The 12514-nt window shown below is 39.3% G+C and overlaps 1 protein-coding gene across 1 annotated transcript in view; it reads right to left on the reverse strand.

Annotated features, from left to right (window-relative positions):
• The window catches only part of GRM5 (glutamate metabotropic receptor 5), a 519570-nt gene that overhangs the window by 78899 nt on the left and 428157 nt on the right, over positions 1-12514 (reverse strand). Inside the window, exons 5-6 of the mRNA XM_047753813.1 lie at positions 8700-8946; positions 2692-2860 (exon numbers count right to left, since the gene is read on the reverse strand). Coding sequence (XP_047609769.1) covers positions 2692-2860; positions 8700-8946 — 416 coding nt within the window. The remainder of the gene's footprint in view (positions 1-2691; positions 2861-8699; positions 8947-12514) is intronic.

A 12514-nucleotide genomic window follows, 5' to 3' on the forward strand; every position in this document is an offset into this window, starting at 1 on the left:
TGCGGCATATGGAGGTTCCCAGGCTAGGGGTTGAATCGGAGCTGTAGCCACCGGCCTACGCCAGAGCCACAGCAACGCGGGATCCGAGCCGCGTCTGCAACCTACACCACAACTCACGGCAACGCCGGATTGTTAACCCACTGAGCAAGGGCAGGGACCGAACCCGCAACCTCATGGTTCCTAGTCGGATTCGTTAACCACTGCACCTTGATGGGAACTCCAATGCTTTTTAAATAATACCTGCCTTTATAGTTTCCTGAAGATTAAATAAAATATAACAACAATTTGTAAACTGTAGAACACTTTAAAAATATTAACTGTTTTCTTAGTAATATACACATAACTATCCAGATAGAGACATGAATTTCATTTTCAGGGTTATTTCAATCACACTTGGTAAAACTATCATTGGACAATTACTAGATTGTGAAACACAAGGAGGCACATTTCAAATGCTTAAGGATTCTTTCTTAGTCTGGCAAATGAAAGCAGTTGCATTTTTTTTTCTCTTAGAAATGTGCTTTCTATGATTCAATTCACAATCGCTTTGTAAATTTCAGGTTTTGTTTGTTTGTTTGTTTTGTTTTTTAACCAGAATAAGCTCATGCCCTTTTTGAAGATTAATTCCAATATTACAGTCTTCTTTTTTGAATCAATAGTGACAACTTACTTTTTCTGATCATTCAGAACTAGTTTTCTTTTTTTTCCATTTGTTATATATGTTCTGTTTCACACTCATTTTGAATACAAGAGGTGGTGACACTTCTCTTTCAGACTAATTTCCATTCTTTTTGAACACCTTGGAAGCAGTGGTGCTTTCTTTATGAAGAACAATAAGTAACATATTTGAACCTTTGCCAGACTGTCTTTTCATGGACACTAAGTTAACAAATCTGAACGAAGCCATGAGGTGCTGATATCATTAATGAAGTTGTGCAGTGACCATCTTAAACCGTATTAAGAAAATGTAGTCAACTGTATGTTTAATGGAGCAAAAATAAGATCTGGTTAGGGAAATAGAATTTGGGACTAAAAAAGACTATATAAACATTATTACAAATTAATTAGTATTAAAAATATAATAGGGAGTCAAATTCTTCTATTGGGTAAATTATTCCCAGTAGAAGGGGGGCAGAAAAGTATATATTATATAAAGAACTCTCTTGAAACATACATTCATCATTTTGAAGTTATAGGTTGAAAATGTATTGCTGTGAAGACAGCCTCCCATGTGGTAATTAATACAGGCTACTCTTTCTGCGTGAAGAAATGAAAATTACAAACAATCGGTATTCTAAATAAGTGAAACTAAAAAGAATTTCCCGGGAACTGAATTGCGGAACGATTGGCCAAGATGCAGACTGTCACTGAATATTGAATCAGCAGCCTTTTTCTGCAAAGGACCAGGCAGTAAAAATTTTAGACTTTGTAGCCAGGGCTGATGGAGGCTACCTCTGTAATGTTTCTCTCAAATACCTGTCCTGCCCACTTTCCATCATCACTGTTTCTTCCATAATTCAGAGCCCTCATCAGCACGGTCACAGTGTCCGTCTAACCCGTCTCTTCTTTCTTTATTCAAATTTCATAACTCTACTCATGAATCTTCACCTACTACATTTCAGCTTATGGCAACATCTTGGTCAGAATTATTCTGAGACTCCTGGTTAATAATGTCAGTCTCTATAGAATGGCATACAGAACTCTCCAAAAATATGGTATCAATCTATCATTTCAACTTTCTCTTTCACAGTAACCATTTAGAGCAATGTCTCCTAGATTTTTCACTGTTATTCCAGGATAGTCTTCAACCAACCACTCCTGTACCTTTCCTGTTATTATTCCCTCTACTAAATGATCATTTCCCTACATCTCTCTCTGAAATCATATCCATTTTTTAATGGTCAAAAATCTGACATTTTATTCAGAAGCATTCTCTCCCTTCTTTTGTATGAATTTATTTAGCTCTTCTTTTTTTTTTTCTTAATGAAGTCATCACATTTTACATGGTATTGCTTATCTGTGGCCATGGTATTTTTCCTCATCTAAACTATAAATCTTCTGACAGTAAATGTGTCTTACTTATTTTTGCCCACATTGATGTGAACTATTACATTAGTAGGATTTTGATAGATATTTAAGTTAATTAGAAATTGATGTGATTTCCAATTGTGAACTGTTTATTCCCAGGAAGCATGTCTTTAAAGGCTTAAATGAGTAGAAAGGGTGTAAGTACGAGTCATTAGTTGGTTCAGCTACTCCAACTACTAATACTTTTGTGGGGTTTGCTACTTATCATATTAATGAGAAAATACTTTTTAAAAATTTTCTGGGCGTTCCCATTGTGGCGCAGTGGAAATGAATCTGACTAGTATCCATTAGGATGCAGGTTCTTCTATCCCTGGCCTTGCTCAGTGGGTAGGGGACCCAGCATTGCTGTGAGTGGTACAAGTGCAGACGTGGCTCAGATTCCGTGCTGCTGTGGCTGTGGAGTAGACCAGCAGCTGTAGCTCCGATTCAATCCCTAGCCTGGGAACTTCCATATGCTACAGGTGCAGCCCTAAAAAAAAATTTTCTGACATTAGAAGCTTTCAGTGGAAAAGGCAAAACAGGTATCTAAACTTTTCAAAAACAGTAAATGATAATACTTTTGAATTTACAGCAAAAATTAAAGAAACACAGACTCCATTTTACCTTTATCTGGCCTTTCTCACATGGTTCACTGCACACGGATCTGATAATGTGGCTTTTCTTGGACCATACTTCATCATCATCCATTTTTAATTCTCCATTGTCCCAGCTTCCAACATTGATATAATCAAAATAATCTTTTCCCATTTCCTTGAAATTCATTATTTCATACCTTAGGAACAAAATATAATAATTATTCATCTAAATATATATATATATATATATATATATTCAGCTACAAAAAAGCAATAGATTCCAGTCCTCTAGAATTTACTTATTGTCATATTAGTGACACTGGAATTTTCCATGATAGTCCACTTAGAATAACAAAAACACTGTCTCTTTCACTTTCTCTTCAGAGACTTTTTTTTTTTTTTTTTACTTTCAAGCTTATGCCTGAAGTAGAAAATAATCCTATGTGAGAAGGTGATTTGACCTCAGCATGATGAAAGACAGTTTTGAAATAACTTCTAGAAGCTTAAACAGGTTCTACTCTTAGGCTTTTTAAAAAAAGAGCAAGATTTTCATCTCCACTCAAATAAAATTATAAATTTTCCTTTGCTAACCAAGCGAGAAATTTGGTTAATCTTAATTTTGTCTTCAGCTTTAGGGAATGTAGAGGCAATTTGGGTAGGACCTGATTTTATCTTTCTTATTTTACCCTTTATCAATGGCTGAACTCACTGTTTAAAAATACTTCAAGCATGATGTTTAAAATAATTCTGAAAATAGATAACTTCCAAAGAACCTCACGGAATGTCAAAATGCTGGAAGTTACTAGGACCTGGTGAGTTTTCAACCTTTATATCTATTATTTTTATTTTGAGTATGGTGAGAGATATAGGAGGGAAAGTTAATGTAATTATTTACAAGATTTTATTTGTATTTCCAGAGAAGCATTTCTGCAATAATTTTCAAATCTGAGGATATTGGATGAGCAATACCATTACTATCAGTTCCTGCAGACATACTCGTAGGTGTGTCTTAGGTCTGCACATTGTACACTATGCTTTGGCTTCCTAGGGCTTATCGGATTGGTAGATGGTCTCTTATAACTGCCTCCTTCGACCTCCATGTTCAGTGTATTTAGCTAACTGAAAATTGATGTGTATGGAAAACTTTCTAGCTTTTGGGTTCAAGTGACCAGATTACCACACGCAGACCAATGCTCAATACAGAAATGCTAAGAAAAATCTTAAATCTATCTGTTTGGACCTAAATTGTAAATTGATACCATCCTGTTTTCACTCCCAATCACGTGTCTTTGTCAAAATATTAATTATTAAGTTTGGTTAACTCTTCAGTGGTTTAAGGACTATCATGTAGTGTTTTATTTGCAGTCAGTAACAATTTTAAGTAACTGTCTAATTCCACTTCTAAATCAAAAGTACCAATCTATAGGATACGGAACTGAGTCCTACATCTTTCTGCTCTGTCACAGTTATCCAGTGGCTACTAAGCAAGCATTGAGTTGAGCTATTAGAACATAGAGCACTGAGGTGAAAAGAACTCATATATTTTGGCTTTGGCTACTTCACATTGGCTACATGACCTTCTAAGGCTTTAAAAGGTGAGACTGCCTGTGAGCAGATAACCTTTGGACGTTCCAGTCTGGGAGAAAAAATGAAATGTCAATGTCAGGAATTTTTTTTCTTTGCTGCTACTGATTTGAAGAGACATCAAGAGGGTTTCATTGCTCACCCCCAAATGAGCCACCAACCCATTTCTACCAATTGTTATCCGTGATGAGGTCTAGTCTGTTAATTTTACAGCAAGTGAACTGAATGCATGATACCAGATTGGAGAGTGTGCAAGTCTAAACTCAGCCTTTAGACTTGAGGTCTTCTGTTCATTCTTTTCTATTAGACTGCTTCAGATATACTTGATAGAGCTAAGAGATGAACTTCCACTGCCTAACCATTGCAGAAATCTGTTTTATATTGGAAAAAAGTAAAAAGTCAAGGGATCCGGTTTGTGAAAAATAAATATGATAACTCTGTAGAATAGAAATGTCGTATTTGACAGGGAAGTGATTTCAAGAAAAGTTAAACCTTCATTTTGGTTCAAAGTCATCAACTACTTTAAATTTATTAGAGACACTAAATCCTCCCTCTGGAATTAGCCTTTAAATTTCTGGTAATTATTTCTTGCCTAGCAGACAACCACAGAGATAGTATCACTCATGGTTGTAGCTATGAAATGATAACATTTTTGTAAAAATCTTTGGTAGCAGTACATTAAACAAAAAAAAAGAAATAGCTAAGAGTAATTCTCAATGAAAGAAGACCCATCCTCCCTTCTCTTGCCAGTTGATATGAATTCTTTTTTTTTTTTTTCTTTTTTGTTGTTGTTGATGTTGCTATTTCTTGGGCTGCTCCCGCGGCATATGGAGGTTCCCAGGCTAGGGGTTGAATCGGAGCTGTAGCCACCGGCCTACGCCAGAGCCACAGCAACGCGGGATCCGAGCCGCGTCTGCAACCTACACCACAACTCACAGCAACGCCGGATCATTAACCCACTGAGCAAGGGCAGGGACCGAACCCGAAACCTCATGGTTCCTAGTTGGATTCGTTAACCACTGCACCACGACGGGAACTCCCTGATATGAATTCTTTTAGTTTTCAGAGATAGAATATAGATATTATTCTCATCAAAAGGGAGAGTAAGTGAGTGTTTGAAAAATACTCTTACTTATATTTTATTTGTTTATTTTTCTTTTTAGGGCTGCACCTGCAGCATATGGAAGTTCCTAGGCTAGGGGTCCATTCGGAGCCTATGCCATGGCCATAGCAACGCCAGATCTGAACCACGTCTGCAACCTACAGCACAGCTCATGGAAATGCTGGAGCCTTAACCCACTGAGCGAGGCCAGGGATTGAACCCACATCCGCATAGATGCTAGTCGGGTTCATAACCCACTGAGCCACAACAGGAACTCCTGATTTTATTTTAAGAGTTTGTAACTGTCACTTATCTTATTTTTCTAACTAAATTTTCTTGCCTTCTAATGGTAATATTTTCTGACATGATTATATTTCTTTAGCCCAATTATGGTCAGTCCCTGGTAGCACCAAGGCCTCTTTAACCTTAGTTCTCAATGGACTCTCTATCAGAAAATTCTTGCTGTAAAGGGATAGCCAGTAAATATTTTTGGCTTTGGGAAATGGTCTGTGTTGGAACTACTCAGCACTGTCAGTGTAGTGTGAAATAGTCATAGACAGTATCTAGATAAATGAATGTGACTGTGTTTCAATAAAACCTTATTTACAAAAACAGAGAGCATACCTGATTTGGTAGACCATAGGCTGCCAACCTGTGATCTATCCCCATGGTGGTAAACAGAAAAGGACCATTTCTCATCTATAGATTTCTTGTCTATAATTCTGAAATCCTTAAAGCACTGAAAACTGTAAGTTTTGTCATAACTCGCTTGGCAGCAAAACATGACTCCTCTGAACGTATCCGTGACAGAACTTGATCTGCATGGTCATGAGGACGATTTACAGTCTATTGTACTTTGTGTGAATATTCATATGCTTTGCTGCAGAAATATTAACGCGTGGATTAGGGAGCTGCTCTGCAGTAGGCTGAAGGCATTATATGACTGTATAGCCTTTTGTAAAGTCAAAATTTTAGAGTTCTATAACATCTTAGCACCAAGGATTTCATTAAAGAATTGTGGACTGATAGGAGTCAGTTAGATTTGAGGTTCAAAAACAGTGACGTGTTGACGCTCTAACAATCCACAGATATGTGTGCAAGAGTAAGTTGCCCCCCCTACTTCCTCTGTTTCAAATCTTCCTCTTGTAACTCTGGCATTTTGGGGGCACTCCAAACCACCCCATTTTCTCTGGTTCACTGCCCAATTAGGAGTGTCCTGATCTAGGTAAGCTGCAAGTTTACTCCAGAGAAGTAAAAACACAGTATCTACACATATGTTTCTTGGGGAATAGTGGCTTTTTGATCTTGATATTGTAATTGGCAGGCTGTTGTACATGGGTAGGAGTTGAAGCTGAGGACATTGAATTAGAATCTTGACTATCATGTATTAGACTACCTTTGGGCAAGTCATTTAACCTTTGTATGCCTCAGTTTGTGAGCCTTCAGCTAGAAAAGAGAGATAATATTACTTCATAGGATTAAAATGTAGAGGATTTAGCTAAGTGTTTGGCCTAGAACACAACACTCAATCAATATTAGTTATAATTATTTGTAACTCTAACTGGATTAATTGAAAAAAACCAAAGAGTTGCAAGCCACCTTTTCCTGAGTTTGACTCATGCCCTCAGAGGCCAGTTCTTAGCATTTATTAATGGGGGAGGGTACCCAGTCTTAGTAAAGCATGAAAAGTCTCTAAACAACTGTAAATTCCTAGAAATGATTTGTAAAATTTTATGTATACTGTCCTTGAGATAATACCAGTTTTATTAAGGTCTTAAAGAGATTTGTGTTTTAAAAATGGTTAAGAACCAGTGTCCTAAATGTACCCCATTCCAGCATATTTGGAGGATCGTGAATGAGAGTGATGTTCTGATCTCGTAGGGTTTCCCACTAGAACAGAGTGCTGAGCTGTCTGAGCCGTTTCTCCTCTAGCTGGTTTGTGGACCTGACTTGGTTACGTGACAAGAAAACCTTTTGAACTGAAGGAACTGCAGTCAGCAGAGTCTGTGAGCAAATCCCAAGGTGATGTCGGTGCTGTAGGGGTGCACACAGGACTAATGAATCCCTCGGTCTTGGCCTGACCCTAAGACCCAGTTCATTCATTGACCTGCCCTAGGAAGGCTTACAACAAATGTAAAGTTCTCTTTGGCTCTGAGGCAATGCTTGTATTCCTGCCCCCACCGCCATGAATATGCTGAATAGCCAGAAAGTAGAAAACTGTATAGAAGAGTCTTATTTTGGCAAACAGCCGGCTTGGAGCAATGCTCTTCAGCTCTCTAGGATAGAGAAAATATTCAGCTTTCTTCTTGGCTGCATGACTTGGAACTAGCTGTCACTCAAACGTTGGGCTTGTGAGACAGTAACAGCTGCATCAGGGACAAGCTCCAGCTCACATCAGGAGTATGGAGATGAGCTAGACCAAGGTGGCTGGTGCAATGAGTGGGCACATAGCATGTGAGTTGTGGAGGGACTCATGGGACCTTCTCTTGGCAGGATCAGCTGCAAACAGAATATAAACATACCCTTTCCAAGCACAGGGAGCATGAGGAGCTGCTGGAAAAATACCTGAGGTTTTACAGTGGGCACCAAATGACACTGTTCTAATGCCAGGCAGGCTGAAGACCCAGCACTGTTACAACTCAGAATAGCATTTCAATGACATTATCCCTCATGGATTAAAAGTCTCATGTGAAGAGTCACTTAAGAATTTAGAGTCTGAAATAGATGTGAATGCTGGTAAGTTCTAGGTACTTAATGACCTCCCTGGAGGCTGACCTATAATTATTGAGTGAGTAAGTTCATATTTCTCAGGCTCCTCCTTATAAATAATGAAAGGTAAAATGTCAGAAAAAAAAGCAACTTAGTCCTTAAGAAAGGAGAAAATGTTCTAGCTAGAGGATACTAAAATAAAATAGGGCTTGTAACTTAACTATAGGTGCAACAAACAATATAACAGCACCTCAGCCCTATTTCTGGATTACCAGGAATGGTTCTTGATTCAGAATAGTTCTAATACCCCGGAAGAGATCAGAATACACGGAGTAACGTGGCAGATGTGTACAGAGAAACCATCGGGCTGGTAATGTTAATGACCTGTGATAATGTGAGGCTCCTGTTTCTAAGTTTATGCTTTGGAGATGTGATGATTCTAAGAGTACCTTTTGGACATCAGCATTAATACTTTTCCCTGGCCACAGGGAATGGGGCTTTTCTCTCTGTGTTTACTCACTTTATGATGTCAGAGCTAGCCGTACATGGCCAGGAAGCCTAGATAAGAGAGAAATAGGCTCCTCAGGATCAAGAGATGGCTTGACTAGGCTCTACTGGCTAGAGGAGAACTGTAATAATACCTTCCCGGAGAATCTCCATTCTCATCAAATAGGATCATGTCTCCAGAAACCCCAGTAAAATTGGTTTTCATCAGGGAGTCCAAAAGCTTCCGTCCGTCAATTGGCTTCATTGCATCACAGAGGCCCGCGTAGCCTGGACAGAGGGACATCTGCATGTTGTGGAGCCCATAGGCCATGGAATAGATTGCGTTGATCACAAATCCCATTTTGGAGTCTTGAACATGATGTGTTCTCAGAGTCAGAGAACCTATTGGAAAACAAATCAGGGATCAGCCTTGAGATTTAATTCTGCCATAACTAAATCCATGAATTGTGAATAATTAGGGAATGCCCTGGAGCACTTTATCAGAGTTAGAACCAAAGATACAGGGGCCAATGTAGAATGCCTAATGCCCTGGAGCACTTTATCAGAGTTAGAACCAAAGATACAGGGGCCAATGTAGAATGCCTAACAATTGCCTTCCATTTCCAGGCTTTTGCTCCAAAGCCCCGAAGAAAGCCCCGAATCCCCTCCAGTACCAAGATTCACTCCCTTTATTACCAAACTCGGGGGATGGATGCAGGATAGCACTCTATTTCTTTACCACAAAATTTATCTTAAGAACAAATTAATCTCCCAAGTATGTAGCTGTGATAATATACCACCTTGGTTTGGAAATCTTCAACAGATCTTCACTTTCCAAATTACTGTCTTCTTAGCTGATCAAACTAGATTTCCTACTATCTTGCCTCAACTTACCTATTTGGATTTATCACCCACCACTTCCAACAAAGCATATGCATTCTATAAAGTGACCAATTTGGAAATGCTGAAATATAATAATATTTAAGTCCCATTCATTCACTCATTCATTCATTAAAGAAAGATTTATTTGTGTCTGAGTATACATAAGCTCTTGTGTATAGTGATCAAGGGAAAAATACAAAGATGAACTGAACATGGATTCTGCATTCAAGAAGAAGCTTGCTCAGAGTTCCCCTTGTGGCTCAGTGAGTTAAGAAACCAACTAGTATTCATGAGGATGTGGGTTTGATCCCGGGCCTTGCTCAGTGGGTTAAGGATCTGGCATTGCCATGAGCTATGGTGTAGGTCTCAGATGTGGCTTGGATCTGGTGTTGCTGTGGTTGTGATGTAGGATGGCAGCTGCAACTCTGATTCAAGCCCTCACCTGGAAACTTCCATATGCCACAGGTGTGGCCTAAAAAAAAAAAAAAAAAAAAAAAAAAAAAAAAGGAAAAGAAATTTGCTCAATACTAGAGATAAATTGTGTAACTTCAGTGAAAGATAGAAGTAGACAAATTTGTAAGAGATGTGGAGTTAAAAATCTTTGGAGGCCCCAAGAGGGAGAGATCCCTTCCAATGAAGGGTTCTTAGTAACATTTCATTAAAGAACTAACATTTGGTATGAGTTATTGGTTAAACAAATGTGGAATGAGTGCCTGTTACTTCTGGCTGCTCAGAACTTGATGAATGTTGAGGGGCATCATGTGGAATAAGATAGACATGATAGTTGCTCTTGTTTACTTAGAGTCTAGAGGGCAGATGAGCAGGCTAAGTGCTAGGGCAGGACTGAACAGGGAGGGACAGTAGGCCCAGAAACTCACTGAAGCTGAGCATTTTGGCTGAGTATGGCTGGATGAAGAGTGCATGGAGGCTTGTTTGAAGGTTCACAGATGAGATAGAGCTGCTGTGTTTGGGGAGTTTTGAGCAGGTTGCAATGTTGGAAACCTGGAGTAGGAGGTAGGAGAATGGGAAGAAGTGAAGTAGTAGAAGAAAAGAAGGCAAGATTACTTAAATGTAAACCAGGGGGAGATCACTGTCCTTTATCACAGATGCTGGGATCCTTTGTAGTGTGTAAAATTGGAGGGAACATGATCAGATTTCTATTCGGGAAATATCAGTCTGGCTATACTAGAGAAAGATTTAAAGGACCATAGGGGAGTTCCCGTCGTGGCGCAGTGGTTAACGAATCCGACTAGGAACCATGAGGTTGCGGGTTCGGTCCCTGCCCTTGCTCAGTGGGTTAAGGATCCGGCGTTGCCGTGAGCTGTGGTGTAGGTTGCAGACGCGGCTCGGATCCCATGTTGCTGTGGCTCTGGCGTAGGCCAGTGGCTACAGCTCCGATTCCACCCCTAGCCTGGGAACCTCCATATGACAAAAAAAAGAAATAGCAAAGACAAAAAAAAAAAAAAAAAACGAAATAAAGGGCCATAGGAGTGGAGTCATGAAGACTTATTAAGAGGTAATGCCACCAGCCCAATGACAGGTGAAAATGGTCTTGCTGAGGGTAGAGGCCATGGTTTTGGACAGAATTGTTTAAGAGGTAGAATGTCCTACCAGTCCTAGTGGTTAAGGAATGGAGAGAACAGAAACATATAGGAAGAGCATGGGTATAAGGTGAAAGTAACAGTTGAAGTAAAGGCAGGGTATGCCATTGAGGGAGAAGTGTTTTTTAAGAGAGATAAATAGGAACTTGCTAAAGATGGCGTGATTCTTTATGACTTTCAAACTGTAGAGGCATAGAGACTCCTAGAGAAACCGGCATGGTTCATCCTGACATAAATATAAGATGAAGAATCTTATTTCCATCGCAGGACTAGGTACTGGCCCTAGGCTACTTTCCAACCAAATCTAACAATTTACTTTACCTAGACTCTATTCATACTTGCACGTTTCACCTCATACTACTGGAAACTCCATTCTTCTTGGTGCTAAGTCAGTAATGGAAGATTGTATCAATGTTCCTCAAAAAAGTAAAAATAAAACTACTATTCATTCAGCAGTTTTACTTCTCAGTATTTGCCCAAAGAAAACAAAAATAGTAACTTGGCAAGATATACTGCACCCCAATGTTCATTACAGCATTATTTATAATAGCTAAGATATTGAAGCAACCTAAATGTCCATCAGAAGATAAATGGATAAAGAGGTGTGGTATATACCTTGTGTGTGTATATATATATACACATACACACAGTAGAATATTCCTCAGCCATGGGAATAATCAAAGAAATCATTTGCAACAGCATGGATGGATCTAAAGGGTATCATGCTAAGTGAAATAAGTTAGAAAGACAAGTGCCATATGAAGCTACTTACATGTGGAATCTAAAAACAAGTAAGCTAGAGTTCCCATTGTGGCTTAGTGGAAATGGATCTGTTATCCAGAAGGATGCAGGTCTGATCCCTGGCCTCTCTCAGTGGGTTAAGGATCTGGCTTTGCTGTGAGCTGTGGTGTAGGTCACAGACGTGGTTCAGATCCTGTGTTGCTGTGGCTGTGGTGTAGACCAGTGGCTACAGCTCTAATTCAACCCTAGCCTGGAAACCTCCATATGCCATGGGTGCGGTCCTGAAAAAAAATACAAAAAATAAAAAAACCAAATAAAAACAAATATGCAAAAGAAAACAAAAACAGATTCATACATACAGAGAACAAATGGATGGTTGCCAGAGGGGAGGGCTTTGGTGGGGGGGTTGGGCAACAAAGGTGCAGAGGATTCAGAGGTACAAACCTCCAGTTATAAAGTGAATAAGCCTTGAGGATATAACGCACAGCATAAGGGATATGGCCAGTAATGTTGTAATAACTCTGTATGGGGCTGGATGATGGAGACCATTTCCTGATGTATGTAAACTATGTGGTACCCCTGAAACTAAGATAATGTTGTACAGCAACTATATTTTAATAGAAATAGATATAACTAAATCCTTTCTAGCTCCATTTACCTCCTCCCAGATTCTCAAGCATTCCAGGTGTGCATGTGCCTCTGGACCCTTGTACTTGCTGCCCCTTCTACCTGGAATATTGGCCTCA

Source organism: Phacochoerus africanus, chromosome 11 (genome assembly GCF_016906955.1).
Source record: "Phacochoerus africanus isolate WHEZ1 chromosome 11, ROS_Pafr_v1, whole genome shotgun sequence".
Taxonomy (NCBI): Eukaryota; Metazoa; Chordata; class Mammalia; order Artiodactyla; family Suidae; genus Phacochoerus; species Phacochoerus africanus.